This window comes from Typopeltis vanoorti, chromosome 9 (genome assembly GCF_054136105.1).
Source record: "Typopeltis vanoorti isolate ZY-2024b chromosome 9, IOZ_Tvanoo_1.0, whole genome shotgun sequence".
Lineage (NCBI taxonomy): Eukaryota > Metazoa > Arthropoda > Arachnida > Uropygi > Thelyphonidae > Typopeltis > Typopeltis vanoorti.
This window is the reverse complement of record NC_143557.1, coordinates 110518922-110546896: the sequence shown is the minus strand read 5'-3', so window position 1 is coordinate 110546896 and position 27975 is coordinate 110518922. Positions and strand designations below refer to the sequence as shown.

Genomic DNA, 27975 nt, shown 5'->3' with positions numbered 1-27975 from the left:
GAGTTTTCGGGAAGAAAAACTCGAGTTTCCGGGAGAAATATCTTGCTTGCTCATGTCAGAGATCGACTAATTCGGGAAAGGTCGAAGAAACTCATATTAGAAATTTCTGTAGTTATTATTATTATTATTATTATTATTACAAAAACCTCCATGGAGTCAAAGACTCATCGTGGGAGGTCCACTGTTATACACACAGTTTATCATACTGTGCCTTAAATATATTCACTGTCTCTGCACACACCACACTCTCGGGCAAAGCATTCCAATCACTCACCACTCTCCATGCAAAAAACCTGCTCCTCACTCCCTTGCTCACACCCTCCTTATACAGCTTCCAGGAATGACCTCTTGTTCTCCTGCTATCCTCACCCATTCTGTGCAAAACCTCCCCGACGTTAATCTGGTAATAACCACTCAACAGCTTATATGTCTCAATCATATCCCCCCTCCTCCTTCTATCCACCAATATCTGCAAATTGCATTTTGTCAATCTGTCTTCATAATCTACATTCCCGAGACCAGAAACCACCTTAGTCAATCGCCTCTGAACTTTTTCCAACGCAATTTCATCTTTTTGAAAACCAGGTGACCAGATCTGTGCACAGTAATCCATTATGTGGCCTGATCAAAGCCTTATACAAAGGAACCATAACATCCTTACTTCTACAAGTCAATGTCCTCCGCATCATTCCCATTATCCGCTGTGTTGTCTTCACTATTTTAGCAACATGTCCCCGAAATTTTAGGTCCTTGTCTACAATCACTCCCAGATCTCTCATTTCCTCTACCTCTTCCAAGATATTCGCACCGATTGTGTACTTTACATCCCATCTCTGCTTCCCAAATTTCAAAACCTTACATTTTGAGACATTGAATTGACATCCCCACTTATTTACCCATTCAGACAGTGTATTCAAGTCCTCTTGCAAAGCTACAGCATCCACACTACTCCTGATAGCTTTGCCCAACTTTGCATCATCTGCAAACAACTGCACATCACCATTCAGACCTCTCCAGATATCATTTACATACAAATTAAACAGCAATGGACCCAAAACAGACCCTTGAGGTACACCACTAGTAACTTTCCTCTTCTGCGATATCGCTCCTCCATAGACAACTCGCTGATACCTATCAGACAACCAATCTCCAATCCAGTGAACCAATCTACTGTTCAGCCCCATCCGTTCCAATTTAATTACCAGCTTGTCATGTGGCAATTTATCAAACGCTTTGCAAAATCTAAATATACCACTGTATATGCCAAGGGTCGGCAACCTTTTGAGTCGGAAGAGTCAAAAATTACAATTTACAAAATTTCAAAGTTTTTAAAGAGCCACAAAATTTTTTCTTGCCAACAATAAATAGTACTCGCATAAATAAAGTTTTTTGATAAAAAAAACTAATCTATTTATTCATAAGAAAAAATATCCATTTATTCATATATAAGTAGTGTTTTTCACAACAAATTAGATAATATATATATGGCATTATTAGATAATTACTTATTATTTAAGTAAAAAATTAAAACAATTAAACATTTACTTACAACACTAACTTGTACTTCAATAACAAACAATTGAGCAAACAAATTCAATGGGAGCGATGGCTTTGCATGGTTATTCAAGTAGAAAATTTAAACTTTACTAAACAATGTAACTTGTACTTAAAATAAAAAAAACAATAACATACATTTGAGCAAACACAAATTCAATGGGAGCGTTGGCTTTGCATGGTTTTAGAAAGTTTGGATAAATTTGGTTCATAACTTGTTGTTTTAAGTTTCAAACACGACTCTAAATTTTCATTTGTTAGTTGGCTTCTTACTTTACTTTTAATTATATTCATGCAAGAGAACGCTTGCTCGCACGAATATGTCGATCCGAAGATAGTCAGCACTCCAAATGCCAACTTCTTCATCTCACTGTAGCAATCTGGAAGACTATTCCATGCGTCGAATATAAGTGCCTCAACTCGCGGCATTTCTTTTAAAGCTGTCCACTTTTGTTGCGTTACGTACATACATTTCTGGACCTCCAACTCTTACAACTTGCTTTACGACTCTGTAAATTTTCCACTCCACAAAGCTTTACTTTTTAAATCGATCAATTGCATTTCTAGAGTTCCAGTATCAATTCCAAATGGCTCAATGTGGATTTCGTTACTATTTGTGTTGAGAGGATTTACTATGAATGCTAGAGTGGTTTTGTTGGTTTTGAATTGCTCAAATCTGTCAGCAAATTCATCTTTAATTTTTTTTATAACTGTGCTGAAGTAATTCGTGTCAACAGTTGCACTGGTTTTATCGCGATATTGCTTTAGAAATTGAAAATGAAGTAATTTACCGCTCTGAATATCTTCTGCAAAAAGAATTAATTTTTCTTCAAAACAAACCAATTCTTCTACCAAAACATAGGCTGGGTTTCCCTTTCCTTGCAGTTTTAGATTCAGCTCATTTAATTTTGCTGTGATATCCACCATAAAGTAAAATTTTTGCAACCATTTGTCGTTCTCTAATTCAGGGTGATTAATGCCTTTTTCATTTAGGAATGTATTTATTTCATTCAAGCACAAAGCAAAACGTTTCAACACCTTACCTTTGGAAAGCCATCGCACTTTATTGTGAAGAAGGAGGTCGGAATACTGAGTCTCCATTTCGTTTAAGTATTCCTTAAACTGACGATGGTAGAGTGCTTTTGACAAGATGCTGTTAACAATCTTGATTACCAAATTCATGACCTCAACTATTTCGGCCGGAAATGTTTGGGCACAAAGCGCTTCTTGGTGTATTATGCAGTGAAACGTAAGAATTTCGTGGTTTATTTTGCTCTGAAGAATCGTTGTTGCCCCTTTATTTTTTCCTGTCATACTTCTGGCTCCATCAGTTACTATTGAAACGATTTTATTTAAATCGATCTTATTGTCTTCAAGGCATTTTTGCACGGCATTCGCTATACCTTCCCCTCTAGTTTGTCCCGAGAGCGGTAGCAATCCGAGAAGTTCTTCTTTTGGACCTTGGGAAGACATATACCTGACAAAAAGGGGCAACTTGTGCCGTGTCTTTTATGTCTCAAGACTCATCTATAGCAAGTGATAAGGCAGAAGAAAGTTGAATATCTTCCATCTGCAAATATGTTACATTTGAAGACATTTTAGCTATTCTATCTTGTACTGTTTTAGCGGATAGTGGCAAATCTTTGATTTTTTTCAAGATTTCTGGTTTGTTTTTGAAACCACGAAACAGTTCTTCAGATGCACGTATGAAGCAATCTTTGACATACTCACCATCTGTGAATGGTTTGCCTTTTTTTGCAATTTCTAGTGATACCGCGAAGCTTGCCAAATTAACATTACTTGTAGATTGAGTCCAGTTACTTAACATGGAACTTGATTGCTGTTTTTGTTTTTGGAGCTCGTCGACAGCTTTTTTTCGTTCTTCGCCGGCTGGATATTTACTAGCAAACTGAGTATGTTTTTTAGTGAAGTGTCTCTCTAAATTTGATTTCTTATTGTGTGCGAGTTTTTCGTGGCAAATGAGACAAGTCGGAAGGCCATCTAAGTTGCATATGAAAGGGAACGACTCCGTCCAATCCCGATTGAATTCTCGATGCTCTTCTTCAGTTCTTCTCTTTTGTTTTGTAGATGCCATGCTTGCGGTGAAGCTGTAATAAAGAATTTTTAAAATTATTATTTAGGTATCCAAAACAGCAGATGACAAGTTTTGCAATTATTTATTATGTCAACGTATACCTAATTAAATACATACGAGAAGCTGGGCATAATGAAATATAATTTATCAAAAAACATTTTACAACGATATTTCCCAATTAAAAATACTTACCTAAATAAAATAAATAATTCTCTAATAATTTAATTATTAAAATAAATAATTTAGACACGAAACACTGTTTGTCTCACTCTCTCACGTACTGATTGACTATAAGTACATAGTTTCGTCGCATCTGTGGTCGCCTCCTGTGTGCGGTGATCGCCGACTGGCACGAACGGACTTGTCAGAACGTGTTTATCACGGCGCAGTCTGCACATTTTAGTTTTTTTTATTTTATTTTGGCAAATATTAGATATTTAGTTTACGAGTAAAGGTGTTATGCCCAGCTATGCCGAAATCAATGAAAAGTGCCAAACATATAAACAATCTAAAACTGCAAATACCTACCTACTTTGATCCTCAGAGTTCGAAAATAGGTTTATTAAATAACAATTTATAAGTACTTACACTTATAATTATTATTTTAACGCTAATTTTTAAATAATAAAAGCTATAAAATAGATAAATAATAAAATGGGTAATTTATTAAAAAAAAACAAACAAACATTTATTTATCGTCGTGGCTTAGGTGTAGTTTATGGTTGTTTTTATATTACTGCAACTAAAGCTCTAAGTGCGCAAAAAATATGGAGCTTATGGAGCTGTATCCATGGAGCTGTATCCAATGCGTAATCAATAGCCACTAAAGCTATCTATCTCCCCATTTTTCTATTACGAAGGCGAGATGGACCCATTAAAATTAATTCAACAGGCGCAGTACTGCCGACACTATTCAGTCATAGTGGTTTAAGATGATACTGAGCTCTCTCCAAAAGTTTAGAGACTGAGGTGCTCCTCAAAAAATTGCAGCTGTCTTAACTTCTCTTTTTAGAATCTTTTTCATAAAGCCATGGTTACTTCTTAACGACTTACATGAGATCCACCTATTACTTAGTTGCAAGTAATATTTGACTTCCATAGCAATGACCATCCCGTTTTATATCAAAGTTAAAAGTAATTATTTCGGAGGTTTGCTCTTCTAGCTCCATCGACAGCTAGGTTTGTGTGCTTTTACACACTCAGTCACCATTCTTAACTCATCGTATAGGAATGTTCTTACGTAAAACCCCAGTCAATTGGGGAAAGTTTCAGAACAAAACTATCAAGAATACATCTTAAATGTGTGGTTTTAAACTTCCACTAAAGACCCAAACTCTCAAAAGTGGTTTTACACCATATTGTGAGCAAGAGCTACTTTCTTCACACACTCCTCCCTTGCATAATTTCGTAATTTATTAAATATATATTTTAATAAAAACACTTTCGCGGTAATATCCAACAATAGTACTTTGTTTCTTTTTTGACAATTCTTATTGACTTCAAAAAAGTAGTTAGGTATCTTATTTGGAAAAAAATATGTATAATATGTATTTTAAAAATATAATACTTATTATGTTACCTACCTTTACTTCGGTTTTTTTATTATTATTATATATATGTACATACATAACTTTGAGAAGATAATTCGCTTCTAATACTTGAAACAACAAACTATACGTCACAGCCAAAGCACTGGTGAAGACGCGAAATTGTCTTGCGTCGAAAGCGAATTAAAACCTACATAGAAACATCCGACGACGGCGTCATTCGAGAGCTTCCGACGGACTGACGACAGTGACGACGCGTGTCACGGGGGAGGGGTGCGGTGAAAAGCGAGTACAAGTGGCTGAGAGATAGAATCGGTGCCTAGTCCTCGTTAATCGATTCAGAACGATTTTTAAATGTTTTTTTTTGATAAAATAAATAATATTTGCGTATGGAACTAAAGAGCCGCAGCTTCACATCCAAAGAGCCATGTGGCTCGCGAGCCGCAGGTTGCCGACCCCTGGTATATGCAATACCCTTATCCAACGCATTTGTCACTTTATTATAAAAAGTAAGCAGATTGCTAAAGCATGATTTTCCTTTAGTAAATCCATGCTGGCCACCAAAGAGTATTTTTCTGTTGTCAACCCAATTCTGAACTTCATTCCTAACTAACTTCTCTAATACCTTGACCACAACTCCAGACACACAGACTGGTCTATAATTCAGAGCCTTACTCTTATCACCTCCCTTATGAATTGGAACAATTTTACCTTCTTTCCACTCTTTTGGAACTTGACCCAATGAGAGACTCATGTTGAAAAGATATACAAAAGCTGTTGTTAACTCTCTGGCACATTCCCTCAAGACACGTGGTGAAATAGCATCAAGTCCCACAGCCTTATTTACATCAAGTCTATTCAATTCCTCATATACCTCCTGTTCACTTACTAACAGTTCCTCCTCCTCCTCCTCTTCTCCCACAACTTTCAAGTTCTGCATGATATCACATTCGCAAGAGCGAAATACCGTTAGAAATTGCTCATTAAATATCTCAACTATCTCCTCCGCAGCGGTTATCATTCCTCCGTTTTCACCAATCACTCCCATTCTACCATAATCATTCTTTCTTCTACTGGCGACATATCGAAAAAACTCCTTAGGATTTTTTTTGGCCGCTTTAGCTAACTGCTGCTCATACTGCATTTTTGCTATCCTTATCAAGCTAGTCACCTTCCTCGCCTGCTCTTTGTACTTCTCATGCAACTGGTTGTTATATATACTCATTTTGTGTTTCTTCCATAATACCTTCTTCTTCCATATTGCATACCTTATCTCTTGATTCATCCATTTTACACCCACTCTGTTTACCCTCTTGACCCTCGGAATACACTCTGATATTGCCTCCACCAAATAGTTCTTGAGTATGGCCCAAGCAGCATTGATATCCTTTCCATCCAGTTCTTCTTTCCAATTTATTATCGCAAGCTGTCTCCTGAGCTTTTCGTAATTACCAGTCTTATAATTCCACATACTGTATATCCCTTTCTAACAGACGTCCTCGAATGACTGGTCACCCTGCACGTGATCACCTCGTGGTCACTCTCACCAACTGGTGGAAGATTTGACACCTCATTTATAATAACATCATCTGATGAGATGATCAAATCCAATACTCTTGATCCTCGTGTACCCTCCGTTACGTACTGCCTAAGGTAATTATCTTTCAAAAACTCCAAAAATTCATTTTCTTTACCCCCAGATGCAGTCTCTTGCTTCCAATCTATATCACCATAATTAAAGTCGCCCATAATGATAACTCGTTTCTTGCTAGCTAGGCCAATTTGCCTATACATTTCCTTCTCATTACCTTCCATATTACCAGGTCTATAGCAACACCCAACTAAATATTTCCTCCTGTTAACTTCTACTTCACACCATACGGCCTCAAAACCGTGACCACAATTTGCACCTTGCAATTCCACCTTAGATGGGCACAACTCATCTGCTACCATTAACAGTACTCTTCCTCCCTTTCTTCCCTGTCTATCTTCACGAAAAATATCATATCCGTTCATCTCTATTCCTGTCAGGATGTCATCGTCATGTAACCATGTCTCACTTATACCAACAATTTTGGGGCGAACAGACTCGAGCAAAGCAACAATTTCGTTCCCCTTATTTCGAATACTTCTAGCATTAGTGAATAAACATAATAAATCATTACTGCTTCTACAAGTCCTAAGAACATCACTCCTGCGATGTAACTCTTCAATACCTTCTCCTGTCACTTCCTCTATATTACCACCAATTCTACAACTTTCTTCACACCTAAACTCTTTCCACCCATCCCAGGCCATCTCAATTTGTGTTTGTCCGCTTATACATTCACTTCTAAATTCAACACCCGCATGTTTCATAAAGTTTCTCCCCTTCCACCCTGACTCCCCCCGTTTCCCTGTTCGTATTGTACCTCCACTCTCTCATTTACTTCATTCATAATACTCACTTCCCCATTTGCAACTGAACAAATACCTCTCCCTACCTTACTTTTTTGCTCTTTCATATCACTTCCCACCACCTCAGATATATTCATTACAGTCATTACTTCTCCTGCCAGTAACAATCTCTCCAGCAGACTCACACCAAAACCATTTAAATGCAGCCCATCTTCTTTATACAATTCCATCCGTCCCTCAAATTCCTCCCACACATTCACAAAATGCACTCCATTCTCCTCACATAACTGCGCTAACATATCATTCATAATCTTTGCCCGCCTCCTCAATTCATCACTATAATACCTTGGCAACACACTGACTACCTTTCCTACCACACTGTTATCTTTTACTCTCCTTAATAATCTCCTTATATCCAATCTGGCATTTTCCTTGTTCCCATCCAAATCATTTGTTCCTACTACAACCACCAACTCTTGTGCTCTCTTACTCCTCATGTCCAACGCTTCAATCACTCTCTCCATTCTACCACCAGGAAAACAAACCTTGTGCATCTTTTCATTCACCACACCTCTAATAATGGAATCTCCATAGAGAACCACTCTTGAATCATTGGATATATCTTTCGCATGCCCATCTTTCCTTCTGTTATTATTCGTTCTTCCATGTATGTCTCTAATTCTTTTCATCTCATTTCTCATGCAGTTCATATCTTGCTTCATCATCATCAACTCTGTTTTCATGTCCACATCCAATATATATTCCTGTCTGTCATTTTCATGTAGTTTCATATTATGTCTTTGGATATTTTTGGTCGCGCAGCATCTACAGCAATCCTCACAATGATGTTCTGGCGAGGATATCCAACGATAATTAACTGACCCATTTTCCTTCTCTTGAGCAACATTCTGATCCTGTAATGGAAGCTGCTGATCATGTATTTTAGGAATGTTTGGCATAACAGCAGTAGGCCTGGATGTATCCCAAGACATCATCATCATCATGGATCTACTGTCTTGATGTGAAGAACTGGCACAAGGTGAAATTGCAGCTGCAGGTAATAAGAGCGAGACACCAGGTTCGATATCTTTTATCATACTTTGTGCAACTTGAAGAGAAGTAGATAACTGAGGTGATACAGAACAAGGAACTAATATTTGATTATCTGTACTTAGCCCTGATTCTATGTTATTTGAGCGAGTTTCAATTAACTCAACAGTATTAAGAATAGGCATCGTATTCATTACTGGGATTGACAATGAATCTTGGAGCAAACTGTCAAAAGATGCCAACGCCTGTGATTCCTCAATTTCTATTATTGTATCTTCACTTTGTTGTGATCCTTTTACCAACACTGAACTCTGGATAGATGGAAATGAGTTCTGAGTTGGACTAGGATATATATTTGAATTAGAAACAGAAATCTCATTTAATGGATTTAATAATCAAGTTGGCGAATAGAGTTGAAGCTAGGCCTCACTTTGGGCAGCATATCACTGTGGATGCACACGCAAATTCCATCGTTATGAAAACATCATTCTAAAAAAATGGGTAAAAAAATGGCAGAAAATCTGTACTCTAGGAACAATATATATCATCAACTACTTGATGCTGTAACAGTCATGTGTGTGATCTCTAAATGAAATGGAGAATTATGGATAAATAGTAGTGAATAAAAAAAATCAGCTAACGCCTTTTTATTCCCATAGGCGAGGCCGTTTAGCGCTATCTGACTTTTGGAGACTGAGTGGGCAGTTCAATCACCACTGGCAACCAATCAGAGATAGCTGGCCCAAGACTATCACTAATTAAGCAGCACAGAGTGAAGAGAGACGGCTCAACAAGTGCCACCATCTCGTGGTCCCTAATCCAAACACAATATATTTAATGTCTGAAAAAATGTGGGTTCTACGGTCGATTTTCTTGAGTTTACGGGACGAAAAACCCGAGTTTCCGGGAGAAAAAACCCGCTTTCCCGTGCCAGAGATCGACTAACTTGGAAACCGGTCGAAAAAAGGCTTAGAAGAATTTCCTTTAGTTGACGACTAGATTCGAAACAAAGTCTTGCTTCGTGTGGTCAAGCGCCATAGTGTGCATACGCCACATCCACTGAGCTACACAGGCACTTATAATTTAATGAAAGACTCGTAAATTAAAAAAAAAATAAATCTGGGTAACAGATTATTTCGAAAACAAGAAAAAGTTGTTCTAAATTATTGATTTCCGACATCATATCTGATTGCTGGGAAATGGGCAATACTGTATTAGAAATAATGAAAGAATAGAACAGAATGCAACACATGGTCACTTCCACGTGTTATGTTTCATGTGGTTACAGAAATTACAGTGATACTGAATATACATAAACAATTATATTGTCAGTGAATTGTTAGTAACCGGACTAGCTACAGTGTTTTTTTTTATTCAGCTATTGTTGTGGAGGATATTGTTATTACACAAGGGTGGTCTGAAAAGTTCTCGGCCTCGACCATAGATGACAACACTATCGGTAAGATTTTATTCTAAGCTGATACATCTGTCATAAGCATCCAAGTGATATTGCAAGTCATTCTATCTAGCAGTTTTTTATACAGCAGTCAGAAGCACAATACCCCTTGAAACCACATATCCCTTGAAATAGATAAAATTGAGTATCGTGCGGTTATAAAATTCTTTGTAAGAGAAGGTTTAACGACAAAAGAAATTCATTTGAAGTTCATAAAAGTTTATGGGCACTCTTCTCCTTCGTTTTCGACAATTAAGAAATGGACTGCCGAGTTTAAACATGGCTGTACCAGCCTTGAAGTTCATCCATATGAAGGACTTCCAAAAGTGAAACAACTTCAGAAATCATTGATTAAGTGCACGATGTGGTATTGGATGACCGTCGCGTCGAAGTGCGAGAAATTGCTAAAACTATAGGCATTTCAAAAGAACGTGTGGGATATATTTTGCATGAAGAATTGCAAATGAAAAAGCATTGCTCAAGATGGGTGCCACGGATGCTCACAGCATATCAAAAACGCACTCGCACGAAAATCTCTGAACAGTGCTTGGAGCGTTTTAAGAAGAATACAACTGAATTTTTGCGTCGATTTATTACTATTGATGAGACTTGGATTCACCATTACATACCAGAATCTAAACAGCAGTCAAAACAGTCGACAGAAGCGGGTTGTTCAGCGCCAAAGAAGACAGAGTCAGTTCCATCAGCAGGAAAGGTCATCGGCGTTTTGGGATGCGAAAGGCATTTGGTTTATTAATTATCTTGAAAAGGGTAAAACAATAACCGGGGAATATTATTTCGATCTTTTAACTAGACTAAACGAAAAAAATTCGAGAAAAAAATACCCGGTTTGCAGAAGAAAAAAATCGCCTTTCATCAGGACAATGCACCTGCCCACAAAAGTGTTTTGGCAATGGGAAAATTAAGGGATCTGCACAATGAATTGTTAGAAGATCCACTCTATTCCCCAGATTTGGCTCGGTCAGACTTCTCTCTCTTCCCAACACTAAAACTCTTTTTCGCTGGTCAGTTCATAATGAAATCAGTTCAAGATTCATAATGAAGTCAGTTCAAGATGCAATCACCTCTTGATTCGAAGAATCAAGAGGTGATTGCATCTAGAGGGATGTTTTCCAGATCTTACTGAGAACCACTACAGGGACGGGATAATGGCGTTGGAGCATCGCTGGAATTAATATATTATTCTTAAGGGAGATTATGTTGAAAAATAAAAATAATTTGGTAATTATAAATTAGTTTCTTCATTGTTAGGCTGAGAACTTTTCAGACAACGCTCGTATATTACTTAAGATTGCAAAATACACATTGGAAGATGTGTATTTTGATTAATTACCCTATGATTAATATTGATAATATTATTATTATGAAAATTCCAATCACGAACAACTTATTATCTACAGTACATTAATACCAGCTGTTCAAAGGTAATTAGTTATTAGTTATATAGAAAAGAGTCAGCTGGTTTCAGTGGAACCAGCTGACTCTGTTCTCTCTTCATTAAGAAGTCGCTGCAAATTGTTAGAAGCGAATACGAGTACCAATGCTCACGAAGAGTGAAGGTTGCTATTGAATGTTTTCTGAGAGTTAGGTATAAACGCTTTCAGTTATTCTCTCTGGGGAACAAAAAGGAGCACAACAATAATTTCATAGAAGAGTGATATTACTCTTCTCTATTGAATAATCAGTTTATCATTTTCTACCAATCTCCCCAACAAATAACCAAGGCTTTTCTAAACGTACCCGAGCGCGCGCGCACGCACGCACGCACGCACCACACACACACACACACACACACACACACACACACACACACACACACACACACACACACACACACACACACACACACACACACACACACACACACACACACACACACACACACACACACGCACGCACGCACGCACGCACGCACGCACCTCCTCTCCAGATGCCCTTTTAAAATAATTTATAGTCTTGGGCAAGCTGTTCTGTGATTGGCTACTGGACTAGCTGAGGAGTGCTCTTCAAAAGGTAGTTAACGTTTGATGGTCTTGCCTACTCCCATTTTATTTAATATTTTTATTAGATTTAAATTGTACAATTTACCAATCAAAAGTGCCAGAATGCTATCATGATCGAGGAAAATAATTTTACCAGAGTTCCTGCCTGATTCTCTCCGACCCCGCTATACCGATGGCACTGAATCTAGGTTTCCATCCAAAGGTCATCGTCCTTACCTACGGCGTTACGGAAACTCGTAAATATCCTGAATATTGAACCGCTTCTAAAATTTATATTATATTATCTGAATTTGGTTATCTAAGCAATAATCTCAAAGCGAAATAGTTTACTGAAAACAGATAAATGAAAACGTGCAAGCTAAAATTTAAGTCTCTTCTTAAAGTGTAATACTTTCTTGAATGTTTCCAACACGGAAAGATGCAAGTACAGCTAATGGCCACTTTACAAAGTCCATTTATAAGAAATGTATTAAAATGGTCGTTCATTTTAATACATTAAAATGGATTTCCCGTTAATTAAAATGTAAATTTTATCCCGTTTTTAATAAAAACTATAAATATACTTTAATATTGGTCAGTCATATATACCCACTGTCCAAAAAGAAACCGAACTTATCGAAAATAGAAGAAACTAGTGGCGTCACCTGTTAAAATTTTTTTGTTGTCGAAAGCCACGACCTTCATTAGTGTTGTGTCAAACTGTTTATGATATTTGTTTCATTAAAAGCCGAGTTATAGAGCCAAGAGTACCAGTGTGTTTTGATGAACGGTTGAAAAATGAGTTTCAAACGAAGTGCTGCGATTGATATTTGTGTTAAACTTGGTAAAAGGTTTACCGAAACGCATCAACTGTTTCAAAAGACGCTTGAGGACGACGAAAAGCCGAGCTGTCCAAAAATCGGACTGAGCGAAGTTAACATCCAAAAAAGTGCGTGATTTTATCAAAGAAAACCCGAGATCGTCCATGAGATTGATTGAAGATGAATTGGGGATTCTAATATCAACTGTGCACAACATTTTGACAGAGAGTTTCGGCCTTCGTAAATTGAATTCGCGATTTCTTCCCCACAAGTTGACCGACGACCAAAAAATGTATCGAATTAAACACTGCAAGGACCTCGTTAAAACCGCTCGTAAGAATTCAGACTTCCTTGAAACGATCGTTACTGGTGACGAAACGTGGTGTTTTGAGTAGGAGCCCGAAACAGAGTGCTGAGTGGAGACCACTAGAAGAGCGACATCCGAAACAAAGTCGCTTGGAGAAGTCAAAAGTAAAGACAATGCTGATTTGTTTCTACGATTCCAAGGGCATTATCCACAAAGAATTCGTTCCGCCTAGCCAAACGGTCAATGGCCAGTTTTATCTCGAAGGTTTGAATCGATTGATAGCTAGAATTCGTCGCGTACGGCATGAATATCGTGATAATCGACCGACCGTACGTCAAAACATACTGTTGTTACACCTGATATCTTAAGAATGTAGAATTCTCAGCTATCATGGTGTAACATGAAGAGAAATAAATTAAAAACCCTGCATAAAGGCTAATAGCTAATTTAAATGAATTATTTAAAAGGAAAAGGAAATATTCTTGCATCCAATAAAATATATATAAAATAAAGGTGTTTGGTTGAACTAACTAACAAAAGGAAAGAATATATTAATGTTGTAATATGACATAAAAGAGAAAATTTAACTAAATAATACAGAAAAGGATTAGTCATAAGAAATGGTATGTGAGAGGCTAGAGATTAAAAATATTAAGTGAATTCATAGAAAAATTTTGGAAAGGGGATTGTTAGAGGCTAGCGGAAGAAAAACAATAGACTATCGCTCAGGGCCGATTCCCGAATTGAGACAACGTTTGGCTCGCCGACCAAAGGACGTTTGGGAGAAAGAAAAAAAAAACGCCACCCTAATTGGTCGGTGAAGTAAAAACAAGTAGGTGAGGAGAAAAGAAGTTAAAGAGGGTGCCGTTAGGAGAGCAAGTATAAAAGGGTTGGAAACCCTCCCCCATAAGGCTTTTTGGTTTTTGTTTTGGTTCTGTTCCCGAGGAGTTCTCTACGAGCTCCGTGGCATAGTTTCACGCGGTTTTCCTGAGTGGAGATTGGGGTTATATCTCCGTCGTCACAACATGGAAACAAAAGTGAGAGGGATTTCGTTTCCAGATTTCCTATGTAAGAAGCGAAGAATGCCATAGAGTCAAAGAAAAGGAAACGTATTCTTTGTGTTTCAACTTCAGTGACAATCACGAGAAAGGGAAAGCTATAAAGATATCGATATCCACGTCGCGAGTCGCACAGCCGTCATATAGATGATTCAAAGTGTGTCCTGAATTACGAATGTTTAAGCATAGTTCAACTCCAAAAGGAACGTAGGAGTAGCAGATTATCGGAGAGGTTATAACAAGCTAGTTCAATCAGAAAGAGGTAAAGGCCCATATGAAAAACTCAAGAAAGAAAGGTACTGTAAAATACATCTAATGTTAACTAAAATTTGTCTGTAATAAGTATCATTATTCTAATACGGAACTGTTGAAGTGACCAAGGAAAATTTATACTAGGACTTTAGTATCTGATAGAATATATTAAAAGTAAGCTGGCTAGTGTTAGTGTTATGTGAATAATTAAGTGTCCTGAGAATTTTGCATGTCTATTGTAATGTATAGGAAAGTTAAAATGTCATAGTTGTGTGTTAGTGCAGAAAAATGTTTAGTTAATCTACTTAAGTTTGAATAGTTAAATAGTGTGAATTAATGTTATTTGTCCATGTCAAATGAATTTACGTGTTGAATGTGTATGGCGGCATGATCGTAATACTAGTTATGTGTTAGTGCAGTAAATGGTTTAGTTAATCTACTTAAGTTGAATAGTTAATAGTATGAATTAATCTTATTTGTCCATGTCAAATGAATTTATGTGTTGAATTGTTATGGCGGCATGATCGTAATACCCATTATAGGATCATAGCCTAATTACTTGTAATAAGCTAATGTTAGTTTGTAAGTATTTAGTTTAGCATTAAATTGAGTAATCACAAAAATTGAATTGTACCATGTTAAGGAATTTAATAAACCTTTTGTCCAATGATAAAACAGTAGTCTGAAATTGCTGTCCAATGCACCACTTGAAAAAATTACGAACCTAATCACGCGGAAAATTAATGTGTTAAGAAACGAGATAAAGTGTCACGACTGCAACATTGTTTCACTTTCAGACATATTTTAGTTCTTTCTCCTTGTTTTTGTATATAATATCTCAAACTAAATATCCCAAAAGGCGCAGTATAAATACAAATATTAGGAGTACTAAGGGGAGAAATAACTTAAGTATTAGTAAAAATTTTGGTGATATCTCGTGCGTAGATAATAGTTGAACATAGATAAAGGTATATAACTAGATAGAATAAAAATCATAAAATGGAACACAACACTGTCACTATAACTCGGCTTCTAATGAAACAATATATCATAAACAGTTGACACAACACTAATGAAAGTTGTCGCTTTCGACAACAAAAAGATAAAGCAGGTGGCGCCACTAGTTTCTTCTATTTTCTTCTATGCATAACCTATAATCGTATATCAATATCATGGATACCAATAATTTGTATAATCATGGAGTCGCATTGTTCGATACAAAATACCGATATCTGCAGTGATTTATTCAGAGAAAATAAATAAATAATAATAAAAAAACATGCTGGCAACACCAGCTCATTTCAGACTCGGCGTCTGTTCTTCTGTAGCGTTAGTTTTTGTTTTGCCTGTATGCTAACCGATGGCTTTGTTATTCAATGCCGGTGGTTTAAATTTCATATTTTCTAAAGTTTTAAGTCTATCCTTGCAATGCCAAAGAGGCGAAAGTGCAGTTTTAATGAGGATCTCCAGAAAGAATTCAAATTTATTAAACTGGACAAGCTGTGTAGTGATGGAACAAAAGTGGTATGCCAACATTGTAATGCCCATTTTTCCGTTGCTCATGGAGGTAGAAGCTACATCAACCAACATCAACATAGCCAGAAACATAAGGATACTGAAAAGACTCTGGCTTCAGTTATAAAGATTAGCTCGTTTCTAGTGAGATGTGATGGCGATAGTGAAAGCTATAAACTTGAAGCAAGTGAGGCTCTTGTTGTTATCATACTGTGCGTCACAGCCAAAGTTTTCAAGCAAATGACGGTTTGTCGATATTGATAAATAAAATTTATGAGGCAAAATTTTCTTCAGCACGTACCATATCAGAAGCAATAATTACTAACCTTTTATCACCATACATGCTGGCGTGGTTGGGCGAGTGGTTAGCGCATCCACTCTCCAGCCAAAAGGCAGCGTATTCGAATCCCGCATGGGCATAGAAGTTTGTGATTGTCTGTGAAAATATTAGTGGTGGTTGGCGTAGATGATGATTGTAGTTGGAGAAATGGGTGGAAACAGAGTTGTAGAGTAGGTGGCCTCACTCGATGAGTCTTTGGACTCCCGGAGGAGGTCACTTAATAATAATAAGAATAAAAATATTGGGCGAAGTAACTGAGGATTTGAATAAAACGAAAAGCATTACAATCAGTTTAGATGCATCAAACAAAAAAGATATCAAACTTTTTGCAATCATTGCTTTTTGCCATATTGTGATGTTCAAGACAAAATTATAGACTTTATCTCCTTACCTGGTGAAACATCCAACCTACAGTGTGCTATGTTAAAGAAAGTAATTGACAAATTTGCCTTACAAAACAAAATTGTTGTTTTGTGTGCAGATAACACGAACACCAATTTTGGTGGCTGCAAAAGACCTGGCAAAAATTATGTGCATCAAAAACTTGAAACTGAACTGAAGAGACAAATTATCGGTATTGATTGCTGTGCATACATTATACACAATTGTCTCCAGTGTGCTGTCGACATATTGAATTGCAGTGAAAGTATACAAATACTTCAATATATACACAGAGTTGAAGATCTGAAAAACTTTTGTGACTTTGCAGGAAACAATTATGCTACTAAATTGTTAGAGTATGGAAATACAAGATTTTGTCCTTGGGTTCATCAATTGACAGAATTTTAAGCATGTTTGATGGGCTTCGTTCTTATTTTCTTTCTCAAGAAAAATGCTCTGTTATGTTGCGAAAATTGTTTGAAGATTCCTGTTTGAAAGTATAGTTGTCATTTGCAAGAGATGAAGTGTCTACGTTCCAAACATACATTAGCTTAATTGAAAAAGATAATATTTCAACTACAGAAGTAGCCGTTAACATTGAAAATCTTGTAAACAATTTAGATTCCAGAAAAAGTAAAGTGTGTGTAACTCCTGATGTCAAAAACAACTGAAAATGTTAGTATATTCAGGAGAAATTAATGAGGTCAAGTTTTTGAGGTAGTGTAGAATTTCTATGAAACCAGCTAAGAATATGTCAACAAATGGAAGCGCAATTTAGGAAACACCGAGAAGTTCAAGGGGGTGCTGCTAAGAAAGACAGCTGAATTGAAAGAAATACAGGACACCTTCAACGAGGAACTCATCAAACACATAGAAACAGAAGAAACTCGTGTATTCGATCAGTGGATCTTCATAAAATCTATAATTGCGAGGCAGTTGGATACATGGATAGGGTTACCAAACGTTTATGCTGACAAGTCTGCATTTTGATAATGAAAATATCTGCCAGTGTTGTCACTGTGTTGCCAGTGTTGTCACAATGCCAGTGTTGAAAGGCTCTTTTCATTAATACAAGCTCAGTGGACCAAGGGAAGAAATAGACTTACCATAGAATCTGTGAAAGTACTTGCTATAGTTAAATTTAATTACAGACATTTTGCATGTAAAAACATGCTCGACTATTTGTGTCGAAACAAAGAACTGCTAAAGAAAATTAGGTCTAGTGAAAAATATGTATGGGCTGCAAAGTAATATATGTAGTGTGATAAGTCTAATTCTTTTTCATGTAGGCCTACTCTTGTTTCATACGACTTATGATGACACTTAAAATCTCATATATTTTTGTGGTGTTCTAATAAGCATACTCATCACATCTAATTAATGAAAAGCTTACAAAGGTAAAGATTTCAAACATATGTATTAATTCTTGTGTTAGATGCTGGTGTCCGAAACGAGTTGGTCAGGCGATGGGGTATCGGCATTTTGGGATTTTAGAATATGGTAAACCTATACATGGAATAAAGAAAACATTCATGTATCTGATAGATGGGTACGGATTTTTTCTGAAATGAACGAAAAACACCTAGACTTTCAAGACTTTTATAATATTTCAGAGTTATCCTTTTTTTCCCAGGAATTACAGCACCTGTTGAGAGAATATTTTCTGTTATGAACAGTATGTTGTCAAAGAAGAAATATAGATTAAGTGTTGAGACAATGAGAGCTATGTTAGTTGTAAGACAAAATTGTGTCATGGAGTGTGAGAAGTCCTCCTCCGTCTACCTAAATTTTTGTACGGGTTCTGTCACTGAAGAATAATGTTAAGCTCAATATGTTTATGTAATAAACTTTTTTTTATTGTCTTACCTTTTCACGAATACAGAATATTACATAATCCCTGTCCCGTTTTTGTCTCAAGGTAATCTAATCATGTATCATATATAAACTACAGGTGGTTACTTTTTTTTTTTCCCCCATTAGGCGGCTTTCTCTCCCCTTCCTTTCCTTTAGGCATTAAGTAATAGTCTGTTAAAATTGCATGATATTATGTGATACTACCAAGAATTCATCGCGGATATGTATTTCTTATTTATGGTGTTTTAGCATTTTAAAGGTGATGACAAGAAAAGCAATATGAAAAATATTGTAAAAGATTCTAGTGACCAAATTAAATGTGAGCTTTGGTTCTTTTTTTTCTCTCAACAGGGATTTGCTCTAGTTAATATATTAAGAAAAAATTAGCGATAGGGAATTTGTTATAGTTAAGATATTCTTGTATATCGCTTTAGCCGTTGTTAACTTGTCAAAACACAAGTGATGCAATATCTTTCGGGCAGAAGAAACGTGAATACGCGTATTAGTGAAAACGTAATTTCAAATATATGTGCTTCATTTTTCTATGAATAATTGGATTAAATTTTGTAGTTACTTACAAGGTAAAAAATAAATGAATAGCATAGTCAATTTAGTTTAACATTTTATCGTATGTCGCGTTTACATTTATAATATGCATTAGAGCGTTAACGATTTTTTTAAATTTTTTATTATTATTTTCATTTAAACCTTTTCAGAAGCTCATAGCTGTCAGCTGCTCGTTATTAAGGATAAGAATTCAGTTTTCTCCTACAAAATGTAGTAGTCAGCTGTCATGTCTCAGACTTGAATTTAATGCAGTGTGGCCATATATCTACAGTTGACAGTGCTAAGACAACTCGGAACCCCGTAACTAACTGGGTATAGTGGAATTCTCAAATTAATATATGCATTGAAAATTTTCATTGTAATATTAAGTATAGATAATTTTCATTCCATTCTAATGTTGATTTATTCACAAATTAAGTAAGGAATTTTTAGTGCCTTTCTTTTTCTAATTCACTAATTATCATACAAAGTAGAGTTAATGGTTTGGGAAGTTATATGAAAGACTAGGTCACTTCAGTGTGATATACACCGTGGCATTAAGCAGAAATTTGAAGTAAAGATTTGCTATTTTTACTGCCAGTATATCTTAAACTGTGCTATCGCCATATTACTATTACAGGACTATTACCATTCCAAGGAAAGGACTTTCTGCTCTGATGCACACAACTCGCTCTCCCTCAGTACTTACATAATCCGCCAAAGACACATTTTGCTACCATCATCATCATCTGTACACAGTGTCATCTAGCATCCACCAGCAATAATATTATTATTATAATAGTGTCTCCATGGAGGCAAAAGACTCATCGCAGGAGACCCCACATTGACACACTAACCATTATTTACACAATACCTATCATACTTCTCCTTAAATTCATTTACAGATGAAGCATTCACAACCACCTCTGGCATAATCTCCAGGGATGGCCCCTCCTTCTCTTCCATCCTGCACTGGTCTTAAAAATGTCATCAGTATCAATCCTATGAAATCCCTTTAATAATTTATATGCTTCTATCATATCTCCTCTCCTACATCTATCAGCTAGTTTTTGGAGCCCATAGATCTTCAATCTATCCTTGTAGGGAACATCCCACAGACCTGCAACAATCTTTGTAATTGCCTCTGAATCCCCTCCACCATTTCTTCATCATCAAGAAATCCAGGTGACCAGATCTGTGCACAATAGTTCAAATGCGGTCTTATTAATGCCTTGTAAAGTGGAACAGTAACTTCCTTATCACTGTTTGTTAGTGTGTTCTTCAACAACCATGTAATTTGATGTTATGTTTTGGCAATCTTTGCAATATGCCCTTTAAACTTAAGTTCTCTGTCCACAATAACTCTCCCAAAGTCCCTTGTCTCGTCAACTTTTTGCAGTTCAGTTCCGTTAATATGGTAAACAGCATGTGATCTCATCCTCCCCGAAGAAATTGTTCAGCGCTTTTCCCATCTCTTCCCTCCCCAAAACCCTATATATTATCTATAAATTGAGTTTTTCTGACTGTTTGCTTGTATTGTACACACACACACACACACACACACACACACACACACACACACACACACACACACACACACACGTATGTATATATCTTGTATATGTTTATATACCTTATATATATATATATATATATATATATATTATTTAAACTTAAGTTCTCTTCTGTCCACAATAACTCCCAAGTCCCTTGCCTCGTCAACTTCTTGCAGTTCGGTTCCGTTAATGTGCACACACGTGCATACATACTAGTCGTGTGTGCACATATGTATATGTAATTTGTGTGTGTGTATATATATATATATATATACACACACACACACACACATACAGCTATGTATGGCTATGTATGTGTGTATATATATATACATACATACACACATAAATAGTTGTGTTTATAGATATATATATATATACATACACACATAAATAGTTGTGTTTATATATATATATATATACACATACATAGTCGTGTTTATATATATATATATATATATATATATATTATACACACACATACATAGTCGTGTTTATATATATATATATATATATATATATATTATACACACACATACATAGTCGTGTTTATATATATATATATATATATATATATATATTATATACACACATACATAGTTGTGTTTATATATATATATATATATATATATTATATACACACATACACACATGCATAGTCATGTTTATATATATATATATATATATATACACACACACACACACACACATAGTCATGTTTATATATATATATATATATACACAGGTCTTGACAAATATGCTCACTTGTGGTGAGCTAATTTTAAAAAAAAAATCAGCAACAACAAAAAAACTTACTAATGATATACAGCACTGTTAATCATTTTATAGAACTCCTGTGAAAATTCATTATAAAATAGGGTGGGGGAGAGTTCTGCACAAATAAATTTTTTGCATGGCAAGTAGTTTTGCATAATTTGTTGAGCCTGGTGTGTGTGTGAATTCAATGAGCTTATTGCAGGAAGTCTCAATCAGTCACCGACATGTCATGTTGTATCTTAAACTTATTCACACTCTTCATGCTGACAATGCCAACAGATCTCTGCAACACATTTTAGGCCTCCTGCAATGAACGTATTGACTACATGGAGACTCCAGTATATTATTACTAGAGATGTAATTATATATTATATTAATCATCACATTAATCTATATGGATTAATTACACCGCATTAATTAATCCTCATAGTTCACTTCAATGTTGAAGTGCAGGGATACCTCTCCAAAAACTCTGAGTGATCTACAAGATCACTCTAAATCTCGCTGAGTTTTGACTAAACTTTAGGACCCTAAAGGTTCACTACTAAACTCATATCACTCCTGGCCTGAATCGCTCCAATACAGAAAACTCAGCAGTGGCTCCTCTCAGTGACAAGCAAAAAACTTGCCACCAAGCAGAGCCTCTCTACTATCTGGGAAGTAAGCAAATCCAAAGACAAATATTATTGTTCAAGTGCAGGCTTTCTCTAAAAACTAGATATCAATATCACCCAATCATTGAGTGACCTGAAGGATCATTTAACTCATTACTCAGTGAAGGTTGACTCTACCACCAAGAAGAACTGTCTGACTGAGTGATCCCAAGCGATCACTACCAAACTTATCACTTCGGGGCTGGAAGCTCAGTAGTGCAAAGATGAGCATTATTAAATATCACCAGTGGGAGCCAGATCTAGAACAGATACCAAAGTTGAAGTAATGCAGAAGTCATATATTTTCCATTCACAAGTACTGAAAAGGTGCATCATCTTATTATTAAATTACTCTGAATTAGAGATAGATGTGAAAAGTTTTTCACTTGTTTATACTATAAATTAAAGATGCCAAAAAATTATATTCTTGGTTTAATCCATTGTCTATGTAAATTGAAGACACCAAGAAATTGTATACTTGGTTTAATGCTTTATCCAAGTGTAAGCAAACAAGTTTGCACCTGAACTATTTTCAAGACTGGGGCAACTTGTATAAAGAATGGAGACTCACTAAGACTTCACACCACTTGCCTTAGTATCCCATAATGCAAAGCACATATCCTTATGGGTATGTATAATGTTATTCATTATGTGTATACGTGTTTGGATAAAATATCAAAATTATGGTAAAAATTTTAAAAAAAAAGTAAACGTGAAAAAATATTGTTTATATCGATAAAATTATACAGTTTGGTATAATTCAAAATGACTTAAAAATAAAATATATTCTTCTTGTTTTGTTTCATGAAAAAATATTGTTTATTACCGATAAAATTATACAGTTTAGTATAATTCAAAATACTTAAAAATAAAATCCATTATCATAATCCCGATAATGTTTTAAAATTAAAACTATAACAAATGTTGTCTTTAATAGTAATGTCCAGATATTTAAAGAGACTGAGTAAACACGATAAGCACTACGAACATTCTACTACTGGTGCAAACTGCATATAAACAACAGTGGAACTGTGTAATGGACAGTGCCGCATTAGCTAATAGCTCGCATCTCACTATGACATGCATATGCTTGCGTGCGTAGCAAATACTAGCAATATGACACTGTGGTAAACACAGTGCTGCTAGCATCCTTTGCCCTCCTAAGTGCTACAAGATGGATTTTCATTATTTTTTATAGAAAATAAGAGAATTGTATAGGATTGCTGATGATAAAATTAAATCTTACAAGCAAATATAAATAAATTAATAAATATATTTATATATCAAAAAAAATTGGGGGTGCCAGTTCTGCTGTGTCTATGCATGAGCCTCACCTGAAACCAAGTATATAATTTCTTGGTATCTCTAATTTATACAATAACCAAGTGAAAAAACTTCCAAGAACTTTCTCTAATCCAGAGTAATTTTCGTAATTTAATAATAAGGTGTGACACCTTTTGGCAACTCATATATGAAAATGTGACTTCTGCATAACTTCAACCTTAGTATCACCTCTAGGTCTGGCTCCCACTGAAGAGACCTCAATAAAAGGTTGATACAGGTCTGGGTAGTGACCTTCCCATAATGTATAGCATTATAAATACCCGTAAGGATATGTACTTTGCATTATGGGATACTAAGGCAAGTGATGTGAAGTCTTAGCTTCTTTATACAAGTTACCCTACTCTTGAAAACAGTTCAGGTGCAAACTTGTTTGCTTACACTTGGATAAAGGATTAAACGAAGTATATAATTTCTGGTATCTTTAATTTATAGTATAACCAAGTGGAAAAACTTCCAACACTCTTTATTTATGTGTAAGCAAACAAAGTTTGGCATTGAGGCATCTTCATGACTGGGCTACTTGTATAGAGGCTAATGACTTTACATCAATTGCCTTAGCATCATATAATGCAGACACATCTGAAAGGATGTGTGCCTTTCATTATGTATTTTCGTAATTTAATAATAAGGTGTGACACCTTTTGGCAACTCGTATATGAAAATGTGACTTCTGCATAACTTCAACCTTAGTATCACCTCTAGGTCTGGCTCCCACTGAAGAGACCTCAATAAAAGGTTGATACAGGTCTGGGTAGTGACCTTCCCATAATGTATAGCATTATAAATACCCGTAAGGATATGTACTTTGCATTATGGGATACTAAGGCAAGTGATGTGAAGTCTTAGCTTCTTTATACAAGTTACCCTACTCTTGAAAACAGTTCAGGTGCAAACTTGTTTGCTTACACTTGGATAAAGGATTAAACGAAGTATATAATTTCTGGTATCTTTAATTTATAGTATAACCAAGTGGAAAAACTTCCAACACTCTTTATTTATGTGTAAGCAAACAAAGTTTGGCATTGAGGCATCTTCATGACTGGGCTACTTGTATAGAGGCTAATGACTTTACATCAATTGCCTTAGCATCATATAATGCAGACACATCTGAAAGGATGTGTGCCTTTCATTATGGGATACTATAGCCTCTTGTATACAGAGGCTATTGATATGAAGTCAATAGTCTCTGTATACAAGTGGGCCAGTCGTGAGACTTTACATGTAAACTTTGCTTACTTACACACATGGTTAAAGGATTAAACCAAGAATATAATTTCTTGGCATTTTATAATTTAAAGTTGAATTGTAGTTAGTTTCTTTAGGACAGAATTTTTTTTTGGTTACTTTCCTCTTCTCAGAAGCTATTCTCACCCACCCTCCCCCTTGAGCTGTTTCCTTTTTTTTTTTTATGACAATGTCACACATTAACTCTGCAGAGGTCACGGCTGATCTGACAGATACAAACAAATTGTTTAATATAAATATTCTTACACATATCCAGTGTATAGCTTGGAGGTCATGAGTAGTTGCGCATACATATATTATGAGTGATATTCCACTCATTTATTTTTTTTTTTACTTACTTTTTTAGTTAAAGTTTTTTTTTTATTTACTTTTGAAAATGGCTGGGAAAATATATCTATTGGTAATCCATCAGATGTTGAAGAGATTCAGTGATTCTGTTACTCGAGTTTGATGATGAGAATGATAGATTCGAATGTGAAAGTGATATTTGGTAGTAAATTGTATCTGAGAGATACCACAAACTCCAATGTCAGTATAGTATTGGTTTAGTTGTTGTTTTTTTCTTTGTTCAATAATTTCTAGATTGTAACTGAAAATAAATAAACCATCATGTATTATATTTGCAGTGTTTGTTTTTAAAGTTTTATCGCATTTTAGCACATACTAGTAATGAATGTATCTCTCAGATACATGCGACCTACGTTGCAATTTTTTCGACCGCTACCTCTGCAGGATTAAAGGTCACAGGACCTGTAACACTATAGTGTCATATGTGGGTTAGTGATTAAGAAGAAAGAAGTAGTCTGTTAACATTGTTCTTAAAGAGTTGGAGGGTTGTACTCAGGAGAAAAACATTATGGAGGAGATTGTTCCAAAGAATTAAGGTGGATGAAATGAAGGAAGATGATGAGAAGTTTGTTCATATAGGTGTTGGCCAGTGGCTACTCTAGTTCTTACATGGTTAGAAGGAAGCAGAGGAATGATAGCAGCCAATTAAGAGGAGCAATGCTGATAAATGTACCTATAGGAAAGGCACAGTGCAGAAATAGAGCACCTATGGGGAAAGTGACTGAAGGGAGTCTGTGAGGGAAGGTTGCTTGTTAAGTAGATCATCCTATTCTGTATATCGTCAAGAATATTTAGGAAGGTTTTGGGTGCATCACTCAAAATGCTGGAACAGTATTCCAAGGTTGGTCAGATCTGACACTTATAAAGTGTTAGGAGTTGAGAGGAAAAGAAGTAATATTTTGAATGGATAGGAACACCAAGTTTTTTAGAGGCTGGGTCAGTAATATGTTTGTGTCATGATAAACTGGATGTGACAGTCAGCTGATGAAGCAGAGGCTGATCTTGAAAGAAAATTGGAACATTATCAAAAGTAAGAGGGAGTCCAAGTAGTATCTTTCAGGTAATAAGGCGGACCTGAGTTTTTATGGCATTGAAATTGACTTAACTAAGTTGTCTTCACTGGTTATGGACGATCTTGAGCTTCTCTCATTTGAGATTAGGGTTTCTCAAATGAGGAAGAGGAATGAAGAGTACTGTCATTGGCAAAACTGAATAAGATTTGAAGTTAGAGAGAGAGAAAGTTATTGATGTAAAGGAGGAAGAACATGGGTGAGAGTACCCTGAGGTGCTCTAGCATTAATAGAGAAGTTGGATGAGAGGATGCATCCATCATGGCACACAATGAATGACCAGTGAGGAAGCTAGCAATCATGGTGTAGGAGGGAGGCTATAAGATGATAGTTTGTTCAAGAGGCCTTTTTTCCAAACACGATTGAATGCTTTTAAAATATTGGAGTGACAGCATAGGTTTCTCCAAATTTTTCCATTGCCTGTGTCCAAAGGTGAATGATATTGGCAATAAGGTCAACTGTAGAATGAGAATGGCAAAATCCATATTGGTGATTGCTAATTAATTGGATGGTCTCTGTAGTGTAAAAGCTGGTTGTTGATAGCTTCCATCAGTTTTGAAAGTGCTCAGGTAAGAGCAATGGAATGATAGTTAGGTGGCTGACTTTTATCTCCCTGCTCTTGGTTACAGGCCATCTGGCCTACCCCAAAATAAGGGAGATAGTAGACTTGCTTCCATGCTTTTGGATAGATGCTAGTAGAATACAATAGCTTATATAGATGATACTTAATGGATGTTAATTCTGGGACATAAGTTTTGAGTGCAGCTGGAGGAGTACCAACTAGACCAGGAGCCTTATTAGTATTGAGGTTAATCAGGGTTTCACTCCTGATGTCCTGGCAAAAGTTCAAAGAAGGCATGTAGTGGGCAGTTTGTAGTAGTGCAGGAGATGATTTGTCTTGGTTGTCTAAGCAGGAGCCTTTATGTGAGGTTATCTTGGTACTATCAGCACACAAGAAGGGTTGAAACAGGTAAGGGCAGAAGTTATGCCCAACACCCTTAGCGAGGGACCTGAAGGCTCGACTGCCAAATAAGCGGAGGAAGTTTTTTTCATTTCATTCTTATGAAGTCTCTTTAGGAATTGTTGATAACTTTTTTTTTAAACACTTTTTTTCAGACTGTTGTGTAAGCTGAACGAGAAACTGGAGTTTTTAATTTAAGCCATTGAACATATGTTGCGTTTTTAACTGCAGGAGTGCATTATTTGGAGAACCAGGGCTTGAATATGGGTTGGAGGTTTGCAGTTGTGTGGGCGATGAAGGCTTTCATTCTAGTGAGGATTATTTAAATTAATTACTTAATCTGACCATGGAAAAGAGATAAAAAAAAAAAATTCTGGAGGTCATTCTAGTTGGCACAATTGTATTGCCATAGAGTATGGGGCTGAGAGGAAGATGAGCTGTTGAAGAGACTTGAATAAGATTGTGGTCAGAGTTGCCAAGAGGAGAGCAGACATTCACAGAGTGATGTGTAACTAGCTCTCTCTCGAAATCAATTTGGAGAGAGAAAACTAGTTAAGAAAAGTTCCAAAGTGTTGGAAGAATGACAAGGATAGTCTGGTGTTCTGGTTGGTAGGTTAACTATTTTTTAGGTCATGACTGATGGCAAATGACTCAGCTTCCCTTCTGGCTTTTGTGAAGTTAGAGTAGGGGAGCCAGTTTGTGTTATGGATGTTGCAATACCCTAGGAAGACCATCTCACACTTTGGGTGATTAGTTGGTATGAAATAAATTTTTAGTCAATTATTAGTAGCTAAAAAGGGCAGCATAATCCTCAGTATAAAGAATATAAAGTAAGGAAATCTTGA

The 27975-nt window shown here is 36.0% G+C and overlaps 2 protein-coding genes across 6 annotated transcripts in view; one reads left to right on the top strand and one right to left on the bottom strand.

Annotated features, from left to right (window-relative positions):
* Window positions 1-2055: 2055 nt before the first annotated feature.
* Window positions 2056-3027, bottom strand: LOC150103421 (general transcription factor II-I repeat domain-containing protein 2A-like). The gene has a single exon (XM_090398477.1). The coding sequence runs from the start codon at window positions 3025-3027 to the stop codon at window positions 2056-2058; it is 972 nt and encodes a 323-aa protein (XP_090254603.1).
* A 16047-nt stretch (window positions 3028-19074) lies between these two features.
* LOC150103420 (solute carrier family 52, riboflavin transporter, member 3-B-like) overlaps window positions 19075-27975 on the top strand; it is a 130134-nt gene continuing 121233 nt past the window's right edge. For 2 of the 5 annotated variants that reach the window (XM_090398002.1, XM_090398000.1), the window contains exons 1-2: window positions 19075-19211; window positions 19347-19509. The gene's annotated coding sequence lies outside the window, so the exon portion shown is untranslated. The remainder of the gene's footprint in view (window positions 19212-19346; window positions 19510-27975) is intronic. The other 3 variants (XM_090398003.1, XM_090398001.1, XM_090398004.1) reach the window with 2 other exon arrangements.